This window comes from Elephantulus edwardii, unplaced genomic scaffold (assembly GCF_000299155.1).
Source record: "Elephantulus edwardii isolate Elephantulus edwardi_28Jun2011 unplaced genomic scaffold, EleEdw1.0 scaffold00025, whole genome shotgun sequence".
Lineage (NCBI taxonomy): Eukaryota > Metazoa > Chordata > Mammalia > Macroscelidea > Macroscelididae > Elephantulus > Elephantulus edwardii.
The window spans coordinates 13,405,315-13,429,160 of NW_006399775.1; the positions used below are offsets into that span (position 1 = coordinate 13,405,315).

At 40.0% G+C, this 23,846-nt stretch overlaps 1 protein-coding gene and 1 pseudogene across 1 annotated transcript in view; both read left to right on the forward strand.

The window, feature by feature from the left end:
* The window catches only part of LOC102872769, a 21,599-nt pseudogene extending 19,226 nt beyond the window's left edge, over positions 1-2,373 (forward strand).
* TRAPPC12 (trafficking protein particle complex 12) overlaps positions 1-23,846 on the forward strand; it is a 169,699-nt gene that overhangs the window by 122,992 nt on the left and 22,861 nt on the right. Inside the window, exons 6-8 of the mRNA XM_006882852.1 lie at positions 3,736-3,808; positions 6,887-6,960; positions 14,430-14,528. Coding sequence (XP_006882914.1) covers positions 3,736-3,808; positions 6,887-6,960; positions 14,430-14,528 — 246 coding nt within the window. The remainder of the gene's footprint in view (positions 1-3,735; positions 3,809-6,886; positions 6,961-14,429; positions 14,529-23,846) is intronic.

Here is a 23,846-nt window from a genome sequence, read left to right on the forward strand (position 1 = left end):
GTTTACTAGTGTTTACCAAACATGGGAGGGAAGGGAAAAGGAGCAGTTACTATTTATGAAGTATTTTCATTTATGGTGAATGAAAAACTGCACAGCTTATTAGTCTAAGTGTTGTCTTTCTTTAAAAAATAAAATGGTGCAGCCATTAAAACCTTGCAAATGGTCATCAAAGACAGAATTGGTTTGTATTTATCTGCAGCAACAAAGGAATGAGAGTTTGGAATAGCTCTTTTAAGAAGTATCTGTATAGGATTGCAGGGGCAACAGAAACTTGAAAGATTTTATAGGAATTATAAGGATAACCAGTTTATTTTAATGGAGAGGAAAACTGACAATGGGTGAGAATGCTTGTACAACTTAACATTGTAATCATTGTCACTTTGTGTATACATATGTAATTTGTTGAATTATATAAATTCTACAAAATATGAGCAAGAGGCAATGGTGATAAAAGAAAAAGGTCAAGCTGCTCTGAAAGAATTGGCAAAAAAACAAGTCCCCATGAATTGATGGAATACCAATTGACATGTTTCAACAAACAGACGCTGCCCTTGGCAGGCTCACCAGGTTGTGTGTGCCAAAAAATCTCAAGGACAGCTAGTTGGCCAACTGACTAGAAGAGACCGTATTTATACTCATTCGAAAAAAAAGGTGATCTAACAGAAAATAAGAGATATCAAATCATTTTACTAATGTCACATGCAAGCAAATTCCTACTGAAGATTATCCAAAAATGACTAGAACAGTACATTGACAGAGTACTACCAGATGTGCAAGCTGAGTTTAGAAGAGGCCATGGCACTAGGGACATTAAAAACAGTGTTAGATGCATTTTAGCTAAAAGCAGAGAGTACCAGAGAAATTCCTATCTGTTTCATTGACTATGCAATGGCGTTTGACTGTGTCAGTCACAACAAATTGTGGTTAACTTTGAGAAGAATGTGAATCCCAGAACACTTGATTGTGCTGATGCAAAACCCGTACTTGGACCAGGAAGCAGCCGTCAGAAAGATCAAGGAAACGCTGCATGATTCAAAATTAGGAAAAGAGTGCAACAAAAAAATGTGCCCTTTCTCACACCTTTTCAATCTGTATACAGACCAGGTCATTCAGGAGGCTAGTCTTTATGAGGAGAAATGTGGCATCAGGATTGGAGGAAAATTCATCAACAACCTGCTTTAGGCAGATGACATAACCTTGCTCATCAAAACTGAAGAGCATTTGCTGCACAACGTCAAGGACTGTAGTCTTCAATATGAATTGAAGGTTTTCATCAAAAAAACAAAGATTCTCTGCCACATGGGACTCACCCCCTTATGAGGAAATACCCCTGATGAGCTTCAAGGAATTCAACCAGGCCATAGAGCAGCACAATGGCAAGACCATTTTCGCCTATTTTACGGGTTCTAAGGACTGATGCTCAACGTCAAGAAAACAAAGATTCTAGCCACTGGGCCAATTGGCAGCATCAGCATGGATGGTGAAAAGATTGAGATAGTTAACAGTTTTACTTTACTTGGCTCCACTGTCAACACTCTTGGTAACAGCAGCCAGGAAATCAGGAGACGAATTGCATTGGGAAGTCGGCTGTGAGGGACCTCTCAGGAGTGCTGAAGAACAACGATGTCAGGCTGGAGACTAAGGTGTGCCTGATCCGGGCTGTAGTCTTTGCAATTACATGCTATGCATCAGAGAGTTGGACAGTGAATAGGGTTGATAGAAAGAGGATTGATGCCTTTGAGCTGTGGTGCTGGAGACGAGTGTTGAATATATCATGGACTGCTAGGAGAACAAAAAGGTTTGTCCTGGAGAGGGTGAAGCCAGAGCGTTCCCTGGAGTCAAGGATTCAGAAGCTTCGTCTGACATACTTTGGGCATGTTGCAAGGAGGGACTGGTCCTTGGAGAGGGACATCATGTTTGGCAGAGTGGAGGGGCGGCGAAGGAGAGGAAGACCTCTGAGGAGATGGATCGATTCTGTGACTGGAGCGGTGGGAATAAGTGCGTTTGAGATGGCTAGGTTGGCACAGGATAGAACAGCATTTAGAGCTTTTGTACATGGGGTCGCTCTGAGTCTCAAGCGACTCGATAGTACATAACAACAACAAGGACGCCTGAAGGGAAAAGCTGGTGCCCTGACTGTGTGCAAGCTCAACCAGTGGTTTGAGAGGGCCTGAAACATATTAACAAAGGATGTGTTTTCATCTACTGCCAAGTAAGAGAAAAACCTTACTGGAAAGATCCCAACAATGACTTCAGAAAAAAGCTGAAAGTAACCACAGTGCCTACACTACTTAAATACGGAACACCTCAAAACTGGTGGAATCTGAGTTTCTTCAGGCCAGCCTTGTGAAGGTGATATTCTCTGAAGATTAAGATTTAATAATGACAATGGTATCTTAATCTTGCTCTAGAAACTGTGTACTTATTAAATAAACAATGATGGTATAAAAGAAAACAAAGATTCTCACCACTGGGCCAATTGGCAGCACCATCGTAGATGTAGAAGAGGTGACACTGTTAACAATTACAGCTTGCTCAGTTCCATAATCAACACTCTTGGCACCAGCAGTCAGAAAATTAAAAGATGCATTGCAGTGTGAAAATCTGCTGTCAGGGACCTCTCCAGGGTGCTAAAAAACACCAGTATCAGTCTAGAGACTAAGTTGTGCCTAATCCAGGCCATGGTCTTCACAATTACTTGCTATGCATTAGAGAGCTGGACAATGACTAAGAAGAAAAATTGATGACTTTGAGTTGTGGTGCTGGAAAAAGAGCATTGAACATACCGTGTACTGCCAAGAGAATAAGCAGGTCTGTCCTGGAGAACATTAAAAACAAGTTCCTCCTTGGAGACAAGGATTTTGAATCTCTGTCTCACATACTTTGGGCATGTGGCCAGGAGAGACCAGACCTTGGAGAAGGACATTATGCTTGGAAGGATAAAGGAACAGTGCAGGACAGGTAGAGACCCTGGATGAGACACATTGACCCAGTAACTGATAATGAGGGTAGGTGTGTCTGAGGCAATGAGACTGGCTCTGGATAGGGTACGGTTCAGATATATTGTGCATAGGGTTGCTATGAGTTGCAGACAACTCAGTGGCACATAAAAACAATTGTGTATATTCTCAGCAACAGCAAAATAAAATATTTTTTAGAAATATTGTGTATATGTGTATTCTCTGTGTGTATCTTTATAAAGATCACAAGCCCAGTTCCAGTTCCACCATCAGCAGAACAAAGTTCCCTCTTCACTTATGCTATGTACCTGAGTCTAATAATAACCATTTATATTTTTAAAGGGAGCTCTAGTAGCTTACTGGTAAGAAGTTGCACTGCCATCTCAAAGGACTGCAGTTGGAGTCTACCAGCTGCTTCATGGGAAATGGAAAATATTCTCCTGCCCAATTTATTGCTTCTAAAACTCGCCAGTGTGCCAGCTTGAGGTAGTTCCAACTTGACAGTACACAACAACAGCAAATATATTTGGGAGCCCTGGTGGCTTGGTGCTAAGGATTTGTACTGTCAATCTAAAGGCACGTCATTTGGATCCAACACCTGCTCCATAGAGAAAAATGAGCACTGTCCTCTCATGTAATTTACTGCCTCTGAAAACCCTCTGGAGGTTCAGCAAGGAGTCTTTTCCAACTCAGTAGTACATAACAGCAGTATATATTAGGAAAAACTCTAGAAACAAAGCCAATATTTATTATTTTCTTATTTTCATTACTGCAGATTTTAACAAATTTGGAGCAAGGCTTAGCTGAAGATGGGAGCATGAGTAACATTACCCAAGAGAACAGACAAGGTAGGTGGATAAAACCCTTTTATAACTAAGTAACAGTCAAAAGTTATCCGGATATATAGCCCTCCAGAGTTTTTGTTTACATTTTTCATTCTCTTTCATCATCCTTATTAATTTCTTTTTCTAGTAAACCAAGCATTGTGCTCACATGAAGCCCAACTTCTGGCTAATCAAACAAATGTACAAACAAACATGCAATTATAGGCTAAGTGCTTTGTGATTGTAAGAAAACATAGGAAACCATTTCCTCAGTCTAGTCAGAGTAGCCTGGGAAGCCTTCCCCTGTGTGTTACTTTACCTGAAATTTCAAAGACAAATAGGAGTTTACTTGGAGAGTTTGCAGGGCTGAGGGTAAGAATATTCACCCTTTTGGCTAAGGAGGGAGCATTGATACACTGAAAGTCAACTAGGAGAGTGTTACAAATTGAGGCTGAGAAGAAAAACAGTCCATTTCGTGCCGTCTTTATGAACCATGCTAAGAATATTGGGTTTTCTCTTAAAAGCAGATGTCAAGCCTATTCACTGATGTTTGACCCTAGCTGAGAGTTTGTCTTTTCCACTCCAGATATACTAAGAACCTGCATTTTAACAACATCCCCAGGTGATTTGTGTAGGTCTCCAGAATTTATATACTCTATCACATGTCTTTATATAAATGAGAATCACATTGGGATCTTGTGGAAAGATACCTGGAATCTTTTGTAGGTCTTATACATATTTTTAATAATGGTAATTCTGCAGAGGCCTTATACTACCTATCAAAATTTACGTTAAAACTCCTGCCACTACTAATAATAAAATTTGATAAAAAATTTACCTTAAAATTGTGTTTTTTCTTGGCATGCTTAAGAACATAGAGTAATCCTATAATTAAGAACTCAATTTGCCTTTCCGCAATTAAAAATACATTAGCTGCTTATATTCTCATTGTAACATCATTTTTAAGAAGAAATCCTGAATAGTATCCTTTTTAGTGAACATGAAACACATATTGTCTCCACAAATTGCAAATTTACTTTTATTATTTCTGAAGATAGTTTTAGTTTTAATTCTTCCCCAGTTCTGTTATTCTGCTTATCTGTGTGACTCTTAGATTTCCAAGGACTATCTTCTGATAACTAATATCTACCCACCAATTTGCAACAAAACAAGAACCACACTGGGAATAAAATGACATGGCTATCATGTTGGAAAATAGCTGTGACATCCAAAGATTAATGGTCATTCTTCTCCATCAGAAGGAGCCTTAGTGACACATTATAGAATTTCACTGTTGGCCAAAAGGTTAAACCCTCCACCTATTCCTCGGAAGAAAGATTTATAGCCTTGGAAACCCTGGGTTCTTACAGAGTGAGCTTTCTGAGTACATTTGGGGGTTGTAGTTGTTGCCATGTGCCATCGAGTGGGACCTGACTCTGACTAGCTGACCCTCCAGCAGATTTCCAGAGGCAGTAAATTGCGTGGGAGGAGATTGCCCATCCTTCTCACACTGAGCAGCTGATAGATTTGTACCATGTGCCTTTGGAATTCCAGCACAGCGTTTTACCATTAGGCCACCAGAGCTCCCTAACAGGAACCCCAGGTGACTTTATAGATCTAAATCCCTTGGTGATTTTTAGGTAGCTAATAAACACTTTACATATAAGATCCTCATGTATAGATTTCAAAACAGAAAGTCTGTTTTAGGATTTTACTTGAGAATGTATATTGATAAGAATCACAAAATAGACTATTTTTATTTCTATAAATATGTATAGATAAGAATCACCAGAGGGTCTTGTTAAGTTGTTGGTTCTGATTCATCTTCTGGGTGGACATGCAAATTATCATCCAGGCCTTGAACTAGAAGAGTGGGTTCAAAGCCCTGAAAATAGTGTGGACTTGAAGGTGGCCTGCTGGGTAGGGGCCACAGTGCTAACCCGTAGGTGTAGTCTCTGGCAGTTCAAATCTACCAGCTGCTCTGAGGAATAAAGAGGAGCATTCTCCTCCCATGTGTTTTATAGCCTCTGAAAACCCACTGGAGGAAGGAAGCCGTTAACTTGTGGCAGCAGATGGTCAAGGAAGACAGCGCCCCTATAACACTAACTACCAATTGCTGTCAAGCCAGTTTTAACTAATGGCAACCCCATGTAGGCAAGTTTGAAAATGTCCCTAAGTAACATGTATATTTACAGCATACCACTGCTATAATGCTATATATACACACACATACACATATAGAGTATATATAGATTATATAGAGAGTATATATGCTATATACCATATGCAAAGCCTGTTTTATTTTGTATTAATATCATCACCTTCATCATTATCATCCTATCTTTATACCTGTTGCCATGGCTAATCCTCACTAAAACCTATAAACAGATGGGAGAGTAATTATTGATGCTTCCATTTAAAAGATTGTGAAAGTGAGGCCTCCAAAAGATAAGTAACTTGCTGGTAACAAACGCAGAGCAAAACCCTAGAAGTTTTGACTCCCAGATAATAGAGCTCCTTGTATGAAACACCTCCAACCAGCAAGCTCTGCCTACAGGGAAAGACAGTGCCGTGGAACATATTTGCATCTCCCAATGCAGCCCAATGCCCATCCGAGGCAGCTCACCTCATAGGGGTTCAGCTTGGAGAATTTCTCTCCGCTCGCCCTGGTCAGTCTGCTTTCCCAGCCGATTAACTTTTATAGTATTAAGTTACATTACTGCAAGCAGAGGGTCGTCATCATTTACATTGGATTTGCTTTCTTTTCTTTGAGTCCTAAATTTAGAAATGTGGATCTTCGTTGGATTATTTAATCTTTTGTCTGAAGTGAATGCTTGAGGAGTTGCCCTACTGGTTTTTGTAGTTGCATCATTTATGCAGACATTCTATTCCTAGAACCAATTGCAGGCTAGTCCCTATGAGAGGGGCTGTATTTTCTGTCTCACAGTGCAGCTCTGCAGCACATTAAAAATTCTAGGCTAAAACCCAGTGGTGTTAACAAGAGGGATCTTTTAAATCAGAATTCACAGGACCCAATAATTGATAGCTAGAAAGAACCTCTAATTTATTTGTGCACATTCACAAGCTGCTCTTATTTTGCAGCCTCTATTCAGCTGTGGAGGTCACGTCTGGGCCGGGTGATGTACTCTATGGCAAACTGTCTGCTAATGATGAAGGTACGTGGGTGGCAATAACTGCAGAGCTACCATATATTCTCGAATAGGATGTCAGAAGGAAAACTGCAAGGGAATTGCTTGTACATTCTGATAAGAAAAAAGCTTCCATAGTAAATGGAGTGGTTTACCTAAGAAGAGAATGCATTTCAGTAATGGTTTACTTAATAGATAGTTCAGTAAGACACTTGGGGCTAAATTTCCTCTTAATTTATTCTGAGATTTATCAGAATGCAGAATTTACATTTTCAAATTTAATTGTTCAAACATGGATCTAAATGATTTAATTAAATTCATTATTCATTCTCAGTCTCCCTCTCTCTTCTCTGTGTGTGTGTGTGTGTGTGTGTGTGTGATTTGTCTCTGAATTCTATCCTAGGAAGGTCTCCTTTTGTTCTGTCTTAGAGACTTTTTTTCCCTTGCTTGATGTTTTGATTGATGCTTATGACATCTAAAGACAGGCTTCCCCACAAGACCTAATTCTGAGGACTTCACCCCAGCTTTCAGCCTCCTAAGGAAGCAGCTTAGAAATAAAAGAGGCTGAGCTGAGCTTGTCAGTCATTTGTTTTTACCAGTCTATTCTCTTCCTCTAAGCCAACCCTCCCCAGTTTATGCAACCATGTTTTTGGCTTTGTTTGAAAGCTGCAGCAACCCACGCCTGTGCTCACCTCCAGCCCTCGGAATCAGTATGTCCTGATGCTAAGCGGGTGGCCCAGCCTGCCAGCTGTAGGGACTGAAAGCTTAATGCTGCTGGAGGAATCAATTAGCAGCTGACGCCCCAGAGCAGCACTATTAACACCTTCTGGGCTATTATAAGACTGAAATCAGAACTCCTCCCACACTCCCAGTTTTCAGGCTGCCCAAGGTCATTCTGAGCTTGATTTTCAGTAGGACAGAGCAGACAATTTACCAAATGCAGAGATACGCTCAGAGGGTTCCATTTTTTAACCCCGACATGGCAGCCTCAGTCATTTTCTAGATTGACCCCCTCCCTCAGCAGCCTTCTAAGATGATCATGTCCTTAGGCACGCCTGGGAGAGGAGTTAGGTATAGATATAAATTCATAGCTATAAACAGCTCATCCATTCCATCAAGAAAGAACAATTCCCTAAGAAGATATGTGGCTTGCATCCAGGCTTTAGAGCAGGCGGGCTGTGAGTGCACAGAATTCCCATCCTTGTGCTCCCTGGTTTCTCTGCATCCTTCTGTATTTGCCTAATACTGGAAACATGGGCAGAAATTTTCAGACAAGCATGCTCATTTTCTGTAGTAAGTGACCTTGAAGCAGCTTTTTCACATCTGTGAGCTTCAGACTCCGCCTTTAAAATGAGGAAAGAGAACTCCCTCCCCGCTTTTCTGTGTAGCACTCCTCTCTTTCAGCACCCTAAAGGGCTTTTAAGACATTTTGGGTTCTTTCTCAGAACATTTCTATTGTCACTGTGTTTTTCCATCAGTCTCCACATGTGTAAGATAATTTCTGGTAAGGTTAGTTGCCTACATGGTGTTTTTCTTTCTCATCCTTTTCTTTCTTTACATCCCCTTCCGCTTCCTCTCCGTCCTTCCCCAGCATTCCCCAGCATTCGTTTGATTTCTTCAGCAGGTCTTGGCCAGCTCTAATAAAAGTAGCAAGCCCAGCACCCTTCAGCCGTCCTGTAGGCACACTGTTTGCTCAGGTGGCTGTTGCTTCCTCAACAATTTAGCCTTTGGCAATAAACGCCTAACTAATTATACCATGATGGTCTTGCTCTCTTCTGCCCATTCAGAAGCAGTTCATGTTCCCTAAGCATCCATATTTTAGCCGACTTTGAAATATCCCACTCAGCAATCTGAACATTCTACGGTAGAACCCATCACCCCTAAAAGCCATTTTCAGTGATCCTGAAATTCAGCCAGCTTTCAGAACATTATTTTGAAAAAAGAAAAACTGAAGAACAAATTATAAATTCTCCATTCTGTCGTGTCATTAAATCATAGAGCTACGAATCCTCAGATTCAGGTTACCTATTTCACTGATGGACTCTTTTTTGCCATTTTAAGATGCATTAATAGAAAAAAAATAATAATCCTTTTCTCTGTCTTACTCAAATAGTAACACATCAAAAGTCTTCAACCTATATTATTGGCACTCGCTACAAAACTATGTTCAAAAAATACTTGTACAATGAATACAATTTCATTTGAAAGTTTACATGAATCTCATTTCAATGGGTAAAAAAAGGAGTGGAAAAAAAATCATAATTAAACCAACCCAAGCACATGCAGTCTGTTGCCATCTAGTGAAGGTACACAATATTGCAACATCATGTCCTACTGTACATGTAATTTAATTACATTATCTGTATGGGCTAACAGTGAACTAATGTGCCATTTTATTATTCCAAAAGCATTCTTATTACAGTGAAATGAGTATTCATTTAACTTTTTAATGATGTTGTTGTTAATGTCATCGAGTTGAGTACGACTCATAGTGTCCCTCTGAACAAAAGATCTGAACCCTGTTCTATCCTGCGCCATCCTCACACTTCCTGACACATAAGAGCCCATTGCAGCAGTCACCGTATCATTCCACCTGGTTGAATCTTCCCCTCCTTTGCCAACCCTCAATTTATATGCTTCAGCCTCAAATATCTGCGTTACAAACTATATAAACACAGTTGCACGCATCTGAAACCCTTGAAAAGTTTGACCAGTCTCATGCTTAGAGTGTTATTTTAATATCCTTAGATTTCACAGTTGCATTGAGGCGCTGACACTAAGCAAGCCGTATGCGTGCACTCGCGTTCTTCACGTGTGCCTCAGCCTGCCCTGTGCTGTGCTCCGCCGGAAGTGCGCCTCCCTCAGCTTGTCCTTGATTCTTCGCAAAGTGCATAGCGCCACCATTTTGACTTTTCATGCAATTTAAAGGCGAGTGCAACTGCATAAATCACCTTCTTTCTTGTTTAAATTACACTACACTACATTCTTGCTTAAATTATACTCTCTGGTTGCAAAATGATTGTTAAATCTCGTTTCACAGCCACTAAACAAGAGTAGCTGCTGAAAGGAAAAAGAGTGAAGATTGAACTCACATAGGTTTGTCCCTTTAAGCAAGTCATTCATATCTTTTTTTTTTCAGAGCCAAACCTGTATGATCTGTAAATTACGCTCTCTCTGTAGAGCTAGTTTTTATACATTTTCCCTTCAAGTGGCCATATTTCCTCAACTTTCAATAAATAAACTATTTTATTAAATAGTAATCAACTTAAGGAGGCTCCCTAACACAATCATGCTCTGGTTTATTAAATGATAGGCCCCTTGAAATGTGCCAAAATGCATTCCACCTGGTTAGAGCTGAGCTGCCTGGGCAGACTTCCTGTTCCAGCCTGAGGGACCAGCCATCCGTAACTGTCCAGACTAGTAGGAGTGCTTCACCAGGCAGGGGTGGCATTCCCCTCCATCCTTGTTGGAGGACGTTCATCCCTGTGTTCCTATTCCTTTCTGTCATCTGATCTGCTTTGTCTAGAGTTCACCTTTCCACATGGCTCCTAAGTGTTGGATCCTGGGAGTGCAGCATTTTCATCAACAGTAAAATAACTTCTTCCATTAGGATAATTGCTTGGTTTTTTGAAAACCTGCCCTTTCCGGCATCAAATTATCTTGAGAAGCAGCCATTCCTGACCTAGAGAACTGAAAGAAAAAGTTGTTAAAGTAATGGCACAGGTTTCTAGGCCCTGATTGCACCTGCTAGAAGGGATTGCTGGAGTTACAGCTACAGCAACACCTGCTAAAAGCAGGCACTTCACCTTACAGCCCCCACACCCCCTCACTGTCTCAAATAGTGAACCATCTTAGCAGAGAGTGTAATTACAGTGACTAGAAGCACAAGGCAGAGATTTGTGCACGTACACTGGGCATGACCCAGTGACAGTAAAGCACTAATTTTTTTTAAGTCATAATTTGACTTAGTTTAGATATAAACTCTAAATAAGGGACATGTGTTAAATTTTAAGAAATGGGCACCATTGCAGTGGATGCTGTCTGATGCTCTTTTGGCCAGCCAGCCCTCCCCCCAGGGAAATCTCAGCACTACTACGGCAGCTTGTCTCTCCTTCCCTGCCTTACAAGTTACCTATTTTTCAGAGCAGCCAGGACAGAGGTTGCCCACATGGTAGCCAGTGACATGATGCCCTCAAGATAAAGACAGTGTCTCTTCGGCACCAAACCTTTCCAGGGCAGAACCACACTCTTGAGTGCAGGTCCTGAAGCTGCAATAAAGATGCCACAGTCATCTTCAGCTGTACCTTAAGTATTCCAAGGGTTTGGGTATTGACCAAAAAACAGTATTACTAGCTCGAGTAAGGCCTCTCACAGTAGGCATGCACTCACAAGCGTGCACAAAATCAGACATGGGATAGCCCTGCCCAAGTCAGCACTGACAGATCGAAAAGGAGTAGAAAAAGAAGACTAAGGTATGTGCCGTCTGGCTCCTTGTGAGCAGTGCGCCTTGAATAAAATTAGTTTTAATGAGCTGCACTTGAGTGTACTAGACTGGAGAGAGTCTTTTAATTTTTTTTTTCCTTTCTGCCAAACTGAAATTTTACTCGTTGTCTCTTTCTTTTTAACATCCCAATTAGCACCCTGGTAACTACAAGTTCCAGTTTGGATAAAATTGAAAATGTAGAAAAGAAAGATCTGTGCTAAGACTTTTATATGAGTAAATTAGGAGGAAAACCATCATTGTCCATATTGCTGACCATGGAATAGAACTAAATATGATACTACACAATTTAGTGTAGTATCTGATACATATAACTTGATAAATATTATTATCATTCTTTAAAAAAACAACACAAACACTGAATGTGTTAGCAAGCTTCAGATGGGACTGACAGTTGTGGCCCATGTGTCATTAGCATGACACTCTCCTTCTGAGTCTTAATTTTCTTATACAGTAAATTCCCAGGTTACAGATATTTGAACGTCTAATTTATAAACAACTCGCACTTGTTCTTCAATTATGTAAATTTGTCCTCACTTTGAAACAAACCATCCTCTACTCCAGTAAATTCTACATCACATTTACTACATCACTGGCTACACGTGCAGCTTTTCAATTCTTGCAAAAACTTCAAGCCTTTTTTTTGTGTGTGTGTGTGACTTGCTTTATTGCAATATTAGCTTTTTGTGTAGTTGTTCGGAGATGATCCTGCAGAATCCCCAAGGTACGCTTGCACTTTATTATATGGTGGACCCATCTACCTTCTCCCGGGTCTTCAGCTGCAGAACGTCAAGCCTTTTGTTGCATTAAAAAAAAAACACCAAACCAATTGTCATCAAGTCAATTCTGACTGACACATAATGACCCTGTGGCAGACTAAGAACTGTCTCACAGGCTTTCCAAGGCTGTATACTCATTATGAAAACACAACAGCTAGTAGTTTTGAAACACTGACATTTTGGTTAGCAGCTAAGCATAAATCACGGAGTCACCAGGGCTCCTTTTTTGTGCTGAAGACCAAGCAAGAACTGTATGGACTTGTTCCATTTTACCTACAAATTTACTTTAAAGACACACATAGGAACGGATCTAATTAGTAACCCAGGTGCTGCTTGTGCATAAAAAAAAGTGAATGATGTCGAGCTTTCTTACTTTGGGATCAGTAGGGCTTTCCTTCACCATCAGCCAGATATCTAGTATGGGTTCTGTGGGTGAGGGAGGCGAACAAATGCTAAGATGAATCCAGCACAATCCTTGCCCTGGAGGCATGGATACAGAAACCAGTTGTTGGAGTGTAGAGAGTGCTACTTTATGAGAATCAAATAAGATCTGTAGATAAAAGTGTTTTGCAAAGAATACAAATGCCAGGTACAATAGCTGGTAGCTCTCTTTTATATGTTCCTATGTAAATAGTTCTAAAACATCAAGAATTTCTTAAATACTTTAGAGGAAGAATATTCAAGTAGGTTAGCATGATCTAGAATTTTATGTTGACTCCCTCAGCTAAATAGTTCTGTTGGAGTAGGGGAGAGTTCATTTGTTTACATTTAAGGATTTTATCTCAATTGCTGGCATAGGATATTTTTAATTAAGGGGCACTATTAATATGCATCTGAGAAATGAACAATGGGATGACAGAAAACAAATTGATGCCTTTGAGCTGTAGTGTTGGTGAAGAGCACTGAATATCCCATGTACAGTCAAAAGAACAAATAGGTATGTCTGGGAGAAAGTGCAGTCTGAGTGCTCTTTGGAAGTGAAGATGGCGAAGCTTTGTCTCTCATCCTTCGGGCATGTTGCTTTTCCTTGGAAAGATGCTTGGAAAGGTGGGAATGTCAGTGAAAGAGAAGAAGAACCCTCTACCAGGTGAATTGACATGGTGACTATAGCAGTGGGCTCAAGTGTGTCAGAGATTGTGAGGATGGCACAGGACAGGAAAGGGTTCAGATCTGTTGTTCTTAGGGTTGCTATAGGTTGTACTCAAGCTTGACAGCAGCTAACAACAAACAACAACATCAGTACATTTAGCATATGAATTTCGGGGCAAAATCTCACTCATTCACTTGATTTTGTCAGGAAAGAAGGAGATCCACAACTCATTTGAAATATTAATACTAGCTTAGAAGATGGAAGCAGACAGACACACATTTGTAAGTAAAGGACTAGAAGTGACCCAGCTAGTCTCTCAGTGAGAAGACTAATTTTACTTACATTACAAACAAGGAGCCCTAGTTACAGTGGTTAAGAATTCATCTACTAATAGGTTGGTGGTTCAAACCCGCCAGGGACTCCAAGGGGAAAAAACCACCTAGATTACAGCCTGGGGAGCTCTGGTGGCTTAGTGGTAAGGAATTGTATATTTAAAGCCATGTTGTTCAAATCTACCAGCATCTCCTCAGTAGAAAGGTGAGCATTCTCCTTATGTGTCATTTACAGCCTCTGACAACTTGCTGGACGGTCAGCCACGAGACAGTTCAACTCAACAGTCCATAACAGCCTAGGAAGCCCTATAGAGCCGTTCTGCCCTGTACATTATGGGTCACAATCTACAGCATATACCAACATAATAGGAAAAGATCTACAGCATATACCAACATAATAGGAAAAGAGTGGATAGATAATGAATACTGCATTAGAACAGATGAGGAGAACTGTCCAAAAGAAATACATGTATGACAACAATTTGGAACAAGGCGGGGCATTGCAGGGTGGGCTGGGGGAGGGGGATGGATTGAGGCAGAAGAAGATACGCAACAATGGGGGGGAAATCTTTACTGAAAATCAAACCTAGAATCCTGGTTTGATATTGCTGTCAGGAGAAAGCTTGCCACTTACCTCATAGACCAGGTGTCTTATACTGGATGCTCGGATTCTCTGCTATCACATATGTTAATATTTTCTCTCTTTATATATTTGTGTTCTTCTAAATGTGTAAAAGTAAAACAGAGCGAGCTCTCGAACTTTAAAAAATGCCTTTTCGTTTTCCTTTCTGTAGGACTATGTGCTTGCTGTGGACGCCTATCATTCCGTAATCAAATATTACCCAGAGCAGGAGCCTCAACTGCTGAGTGGGATTGGACGCATTTTCCTTCAGGTACACATTACACTAAACGAGAGAGTGAAAATGGATAGTCTGTCAAGAGGTTGGTTTTGACTCTTATTAATTCTCCATAAGAAATGTTGCTGTTATGTGCAGTCGAATCGACTATGACTCATAGTGACCCTGTGCACAGTAACTCTGAACCTTGCCCTATCCTGAGCCAATCTCACCGTCTCTGACACCTCCAATACCCCAGTTACTGTGTCAATCTAGGGTCTTCCTCTCCTTCTTGTCCCTCTACCCTTCCAAGCATGATGTCCTTCTCAAAGGATGGGTCTCTCCTGGCAACATGTGCAAATTATGTAAGAGAGAGCCTCAGAGTTCTTTGTTCCAAGAAGCAACCTGATTCCATGCTCTCCAGGACAAACCTGTTTATTTTGGCAATGTTCAGCATTCTTCTGCAGCACCACAGCTCAAAGGCATTGATTCCTGTTCTATCATCTTTAGTCATTGTCCAGCTCTCTGATGCATAGCAAAAAATTGTGAAGCACATGGCCTGAATCAGGCGCACCTTAATCTCTAGACTGACTTCATTCAACATTTCTCTAACCATGGACAAGTTTAGTTCCTTGCCATACATAGTCTTGAAGGAACACTGGTGGCCTCCTGGTAAGAGTCTGTGCTGCAGTCACAAAGGAATGTGGTTCAAATCCACCAGATGCTCGGAGAAGAAAAATGGGCAGTCTCCTGTGCAGTTAAAGTACCTCTTCAAATCTGCTGGAGTGTCAGCTGTGAGTTGGTTCTGAGTCGTCAACAACCACCATAGTCTCAGTGTGTTAGACTATTTGTTGGCCTTAACAATAGAATTGTAAAGCTAATTGCTAAATGTACATTTTGTGTAGATTTTCATCTGAGACTCACTGAAACTGATTACTTTATAAGCTTCTCTGTTTCATTGACAAAATTATTGACAAAACCATAATGAGTTTTATTTCATGTCAACTTATAATAAAGCAACTCACCAGTATTTTTATTAAAAGAGCGTTTAAGTCCATGTCCACTAGTTAAAGGAAAGTGCATGTTTGAGGAGCAAGCTCAATCATGAAAAAGCTAGGAACAGTACTCTCTTTGCCAGGAACATCAAGAAAATTGAAGCTGGAAGGTATTTTCCTGGAATTTGGGGTCCTTAGTTATAACGAGTCCCACTGTCCATCACAGTGTAGTCCTCCCACCCTAACCAGCTTTGGATAATTATCCACAAATTCTTCAAGCTCGTGTTCCCATCATTCTCTACCTCCTCCTCCTCCTTTAAGGGTCTCTGACATGCCATCCCAAAACTAAAAATGGAGAAAGGAAGAGTGAGAAAAACCCAGTCAAAAAGAAATTACTCAAGCACTGTACTGAACTTTTAACCTATAGGTATTATTAATCCTATTTTACACTGAGACTTTCAAATGATTAAGCTGTCCAAGGTCAACACAGGTAATGCCTACCAGAGGTCACATGGATATTGCTGGAAAGAAATTTGAATATTACTTGCCTGACCCTAAAAGGAGTGCTGGTGGCCTAGCCTGAAGGGAGTTGAGTTGCTAACCCAGGGCACTGCCTCTGTGGCTGTTCACATCCACCAGCTGTTCAGAGAGAGAAAGATGGGCAATCCCTTCCCACATAATTTACAGTTTAATAAACCCAGTGAAGGGTGAGCTGTGAGCTGGTGCTGTCTTGACAGCAGTGAGTGAGACCTAAGATCTTAGGATTCTCGTAAGTTATTGTTGTCAGTTGTTGATTCTTCCATTGCCATCCTCCACAGTAACACAGACACACACAGTCACACACGCACATACACACCATCACTCGGAAGCATGGGTAGCAGAAGCAGTAGGATCAAAGAAGAAAAGCTGGATTCCTATTCAAGGTATCATGGTAGCACACAGGTGCCATGCTCTAGGGGAAAAGACCTGGTGATCTGCTCCTATGAAGATTACAGCCCTGGAAACGCGATGGGGCAGTTCTGTCATCTAGAGTCATGATGAGTGTGAGTTGACTTAACAGCACAATACAACAGCATGGGCTCATCTTAGTCATGAGCTTATAGATACTATATCATAAAGGTTTAGGAACAGACAAACCTAAATTTAAATCTGGCTCTGAACTAAACCTGCTGTGTGATACCAGAAAAGTTATTTAACTCTCTGAGCTTCAGTTTTTTCATCCATCTATAAACCAGGAATAAGTACAACTATCTCATAGAAGTATTGTAAAGACTACATTAAATAATTCATATAAAAATATGGACCCTAAATAAATTTTAAAAAAATATGGACCCAGGCCTGAAAGACAGAAGCTACTCAATACATGTTACTAGTGTCATGATTGTTGTATTATTCTATGATTGTGATAATATTATATATACTCTAATTCTTCACTGCTCTGGAGGATCTAAACAAACTCCAGAGTTTTCTTTCTGAACATTAATTTGCACAATGCAAGAAATATGTTTCACATTCATGTAAGAATTCTGTTTGTGTGGGGGGTTTTTTAAGATATGGAAGAGTTTGCTCCTTTATTAGCAATCATTTATTTAACATCACCAGGGATACTGATGATCAGGCTTGATCATGGAGGCCCTGGAGCTTTGGTTCTTCAAGAGGAACGTCTAGGGACTAAATTCCTTAAGGTTGTTGTTCTGTGCCCTCGAGCTGACCAGACTTATAGCTGACTCTCTAGCGGGTTTTCAGAGGCAGTAAATTGCACAGGAGGATATTGCCTGTCATCCTGTAGAGCAGCTGGATTTGAACTGCATGCCTTTGGGATTGAAGTACAGCTTCTTAGCACTCAGCCACCAATATTTAGCATCTAAAGTTTTCTTTAATATCCTTATCTGGCTTCACGCGTTACCAGCAAGCCAGAACTGACTCACAATTGACTCTCCAACAGCTTTTCACAGGCAGTATATTTAAGAAGAGGAGATTATCCATCTTTCTCCTGTGGAACAGCTGGTGGGTTCGTACTATCTGCCTGGTTTTGCAGTGCAGCTCTTTGCCAGCTAAGTTTGTAAATGTAAAAAATAGGAGGGACAGCACAAGAGAGGAAGGCCTTGGACGAGATGGATTGACTCAGTAACTTGGGTAGTGGGGTAGATGTGTCAGAGACAATGAGGTTGGCTTAAGATAGAGCAGGGTTCAGAGCTGTTGTACAAACGGTCACCATGAGTTACAAGCAACTCAACAGCACATAACAGCAGCAACAAAGGGAATCTATAAATGTTCACTCTTGTTAGGTTTTAGTTTTGTGACATTGAGTTAGGTCTTTGTATGGCCATGAATTTTTACTTTGTGGAAGAAAGGCAAAAGGAAAACTGTTATCTTGCCTCCTAGAATGCCCTCAAAAGAATAACTATTGGAGTTTTATTTTATCAGTCATGAACTATTTTTTTCATGAAGTTTTCTTACGGCTGGTTTTACTCTTGGCAAAGTATTTTAATTTTGTGTTTACCTACAAGGAGGAGACTGAATTTCCAACCAAGTTCACAATTCTTAACCCTTTATGACATCTCTGGAACACTATATCATGAGTACTACATCAGAACTTCTCAATATAATCTTACTCATTTGACTACTATATTGCTATCTTTCAGCATCATAGAGAATTATACCTCCAATAAATTAATACTTCACTAGAATGGAACAACATGCTATCTGAAAATTTTGAATGTGAGGAAAAAAGATGCAGACCACCAAGCCAGTTTTGTCCTCAAAGGTGATGGAACCTCTTAAGAAAACAGAGATCCATGACAAAATGTGGTGATCATCAAACACAACCAATTTCTTAATGTAGCCTATTTTATCTTATGTCAGCAATCATTTCAGGGTATCTTGTTAGTCGTTCTTGTTGTTATGTGCCGTCGAGTCACTTGCAACTCATAGAGACCCTATGTACAAAAGCCCTAAACCCTGCTTTACCCTGTGTCAACCTCATTGTCTCTTACACACCTACTCCCACTACCCCAATCACTGGATCGATCCATCTCATCGAGGGGCTTCCTCTCATATGCCGTTCCTCCACTCTCCCAAACATGATGTCCCTCTCCAAGGACTGATTCCTCCTTGCAACATGCCCAAAGTATGTCAGACGAAGCTTGAGAATCCTTGACTCCAGGGAACAGCCCGGCTTCACCCTCTCCAGGACAAACATATTTGTTCTTCTGGCAGTCCGTGGTGTATTCAGCACTATTCGCCAGCACCACAGCTCAAAGGCATCACTTCTCTTTCTATCATCTCTAGTCACTGTCCAGCTCTCTGATGGATAACAAGCAATTGTGAAGACTATAGCCCGGATCAGGCCCACCTTAGTCTCCAGCCTGACGTTGTTGCTCTTCAGTACTCTTGACAGGCCCCTGACAGCTGACTTTCCCAATGCAATTTGTCTCTTATTTTCCTGGCTGCTGTTACAAGAGTGTTGACTGTGGAGCCAAGCAAACTAAAACTGTTAACTATCTCAGTCTCTTCCACCATCCATACTGATGCTGCCAATTGGTCCAGTGGTGAGAATCTTTGTTTTCTTGATATTGAACTTCAGTCTGTATTGACGGCTGCAGTCCTTGACCTCCTGCGGCAAGCGCTTCAGGTCCTTCTCAGTTTTAGCAAGCAGGGTTGTGTCATCTGCATAACATATATTGTTGATGATTCTTCCACCAATCCTGATGCCACATTCCTTGTCATACAACCCAGCATCCTGGATGATCTGTTCTTCATACAGATTGAAAAGGTATGGAGACAGAATACATCCCTGACAGACCCCCTTCCCAGTTTTTAACCATAGAGTGTTCACTTGCAAAAAAAAGTGTTTCTAATAGCTGGAGTGGTCTAGATAGATAAGGAGTTGTGCTGCCAATCAAAAGGCACATAGTTTGAATCCACCAGCTTCTCTGAGGGAAAAAGATGGGCAAGCTGAAAAATCTCCTGCTGGGTCTGGAAAATCTACTTCTGGGTCAGCTGTGAGTTGGTTGTAACTTAACGGCACATACTAACAACACTAGCTAAATAATGTCAAAAAAACTACTGTGAAAACTGCTTTTATGCAATGTGCTGCATTAAAGTTTATAGTACATGATCCCTTGGAGGTAACATGGTGATTTGAATTCACAAGTCCTAACTTTTCTTGATCATAGATTTTGATGAGGAAAGTGTCCCAAGATTTTGATGAGATGGCTGGGGCACAGGGCTTAGTTTAAGCTGCCCATGCCATTTTGCACTGAGATAAAATCTGGCCTCTGAGAGCATGGGCTTCTACCTGTAGAATTTACTCATTCTTAACTTTTCTTCTGAACTAGTTTGTGCTTCAGGATAATCCATAGGTAAGTCAACCATAATCTAGACAGAGCCTGTGACTAAGTATTGTTTTAGCTGTTGAAATTTCAACTGCAGTTTGTTTGACATTGGTAAAGAATTTTTTGAGGGAAATGAAACATGAAGACTCTAGCTTGTAGCTGATCCACAGCCAGATTTCTAAATGGTCCATGAGGAGCATCACCAATATAACCTGAGACCTAACCTCTTGAGGTTTATTGCCTGGGTTAAAGCTTACAAACTGCAAAAGCTACTCAATACATTTTTCTCACCTCATGGGTGGTTTTGCAGAGGGCTACAGAGGCAGGGCCTGAGTGTACACTGTATACACACAGAGCTGAACTACTGGTGATTTCATTACATCATATTCACAATCCCCCCTCAAGCTCCATCCTCACAATCAGCTTCAGATCCTTGTCAGCTTAATGGCCTCATTGCCTCCAGCTTCTGCTAGCTCTAATTCATCCCGCAGTCTACTGCCAATTAGTCTTTCTAAATGCAGCTCTCTTCCCTGTCATCTCTGGTCAAAGATCCTTAATAGTTACCCATTACCTGTCAGATAAACCACCAACTTAAGCCAGCATTCGAGGTTCTTCAAAATTTGGTCCTAACTTACGTTTTACAGTTTTATTTTCTTTTTCTGCACTGCTCCTTCGTGTCTTTAATCCTCGCACCAAACAAATAATTTGCTGATCTCTTGTTAAATACCATGCTTCTTGTTTTATTGTTATATGTGTTATTCTCTCTACTTCAAACCCTTGTTCCTTTGGCTGTCTGAATCCTTCAGGGCTGAACTAAAGGATCTCCACAAAGTCTCCCTGACCTTTCCAATAAATTCTTTGTCCTTAACTTCTTCTTCAAGTTATCTATGAGAAATAAGAACTAATGGTTATGAGTTAGGATTTTGGAATAGGACAAAAGTGAGAGAATCCTCGCTAACCCCACCATTTATGGCTCTGTGACTACTCTGGTTGAGGTATTTAATCTTGCTAAGCTTCCATGTCCTCCTCTATAAAATGGTCATAATAATATTATCCAGAGGATTATGGTGAAAATTAAATGACCTAATTAATATGAAATACCTTGAATGGTACTTGGGACATAATAAGAGCTCAATAAACATTACTTGAAGATTTGTATATGTCTTGCTCTTCTACAGTTCTTAACAATGGAATCATATTTCATTCCTTGATTATTTTTTTTACACAGATCCCAGTGTAAGGGCTGGACACTAAAGTCAGCTGGAGGAGAAAAAAACGTCCCTATTCAAAATTACATTTAAAGATTCTTTAAGACAGTTTGGAGTCTTCAGTTCCGTATGGCAATATCAAAATACAGTAAGACGGGTGAACCTGTGAGCTAGACAATAGGAAAAAAATACAGAATAGTCCAAATGCATATACCTGGATATTCAGCGTGTATTTAAGATGACGACGAACCCATATGCATTTCTGTTAGACTGAACACTATTCATTTTTTAATACTAAGTTTCTCAGTACAGGTTTTTTTCAAATTATGTTTTCTTTACAATGATTTGTACTCACTACTATCTATTTTTTGTTTGAACATCTTATTATACAGTATTAATGTATTGCATAGGAAGTCCCAGTATGTAATTTGTTGATGTTACCATTTTCTGTTGTTCACTAGAGCAAATGATCAGAGATCAGATTTATAAATATATAGTAATAACTTTATTAAAAGGGGGGAGGGGAATAATGAAAATTTTCTTAAGAAGAGATACCTGACTTATGTCAGAACCAGTTTACAACAGTGTCTTCAAAATGGAACCCCATCATACATAGGGGATTATCTCTGTAGGTTGAAAGACTTGTTTTACAGGATTATAATTGAAAGTGACAATGAAATTATATAGGTCAAAACAGGAAGAGATTTAGATTGGATTATGAACTTCTTTAGATTATAAAGAAAACTCCTAAATTAAATATATATATATATATCTTGGTTTCATAAAACTGCTGTAACAAAATACCACAAGTTAAGCAGCTTTGAAGAACCAAAGTACCCTTTTTATCCTTTTCACAGTTCTACAGGCTGAATGTCTGAATTAAGGATTTCAGCAGAATCATACTTTCTCCACCTTCTCTACATCCTTGTGTCTTCCAGTTTCTAGGAACGCTAAGTATTTCTTGTCAGCCCTTAGTTTTTAGATAGATTTTCACATACTGTCTTTGGTCCCTTTCTGTGCATATCTGTAACTGCTCTCTGTTTTAAGTACGTCCATGCTATTCCAGTATGACATACATATTATAACAGCTCCACAGAAAAACTCTTATTTCCCAAATAAAGTCACACTCAGAGATATAGAAGTTATGACTTAAAGATTTTTAGGGGGATGACAACTCAATTCATAACCCTTAGGTAGACTACAATGTATTTATAGAAGAAAAACTGAAATTGAATGAACTTTTTACAAATCTTAAAGGCATAGAGCATAGAAAAAAGTACTTTCAACTCACAGAGAACAGACACTTGTGGGGAAAAAAAAGCATTCAGATAAGCATAGGTGACTTTTCTGTTACCTTTAATTCTCCCTGGTCTAAAGGAGAATTGTCTAAGTACTTCATCAATATATATATTATTTATATATATAATTTATATATATATTATTTATAATTATTCACTCTCTAAAATATCTTCACTTGAGCCATATTAAAATGAGCTGTTGACATTATAAAGAAGAAAAAACACTGTATATTTGTAGGCTGTTAAATGGATTAGTTATAGAAGAAATCAGTGTATTCATAATCATCTTTCTTTTTTAATTTTTTATTTTAATAATTTTAATGAACATTTACAGAGATTTTGGATTTCCATTCATTCATTGCTGCACTTCTCTCCCTGCCCAGCCCTCCCCCTCTCCAGTTCACTCCTTTCTTTGAAAAGTGAAAGAAAAACTCCCTCCCTGGTAAACAATACCCCCACACCCCTCCCACCACCCCAAGCACATTCCACCATGCAACCTTAATTATGGACTCTTGTGATAACCATAAAGCCCTATCATACATCGCTTTTAAATTATTCTCTCCCTCATCTGTTTCAGTGCAGTATATACAATTTATCCAGTTTTTCTCAGTCTTAAACCAACCCTGATATCAGTCCCATTTTACAGCAGTGGCACTGTGCAGTATTTGTCCTTTTGTGACTGAGATACTTCACTCATCATAATGTCCTCCACGCTCACCCATTTTGAATAATATTGCATGAGTTCCTTGTTTTTCAATGCAGCCTAGTATTCCATTGTGTGAATATACCACAGCTTCTCTATCCATTTGTTTGTTGATGGTCATAATCATCTTTCAAACAACTTATCAGTAATGACTAGAACAGGGTCTTTGGTTGCAGAGTTCACAAGCGCAAAAAAAAAAAGCTTACTAACAAATAATAGTGAACAGAATATTTAGGAAAACCAGGGAGCAAAATGCCTTAGAGCCAGGCAGCTTGGATAAAGCCCCGCCACATCACAGGACCTTCTCGAGGGGACATACCACAGCTGCATCTGCTTAGCATCTAGGATGCTCTGAAGTGGGGATTAGAATATCCTCTTCTACTATCACTGGGGGACCAAATAGGCAAGGCTGTCTATTTTTCTCACTTTCAAATTGCCATCTTGATTGAGTGCATCGAATTGGCAGAACTTAAGTCATACAGATCTATTCTATCTGCAGAAGACTGTAATATGAAAATTCTACGACTCCTATCTTTAAATAAATGGTTTCCCATTAATAAAAAGTGAAAAGCTGGCAAAATGGAGAAGGAGGCAACCAGATAATAAATGTCCATTATAAGTGATATTTAAATAATTGAAGTAATTTTAAATATGTAACAAACTGTGGCTGACTCTGAGAAGAATGGGAATCCCAGAACATTTAATCGTGCTAATGTGAAACCTATACTTGGACCAGGAGGCAGTCATCAGAACAGAGCAGGGTAACACTGCATGGTTCAAAATTGGGAAGGGTGTACACCAGGGATGCATCCTGCCTCCATACCTTTTCAATCT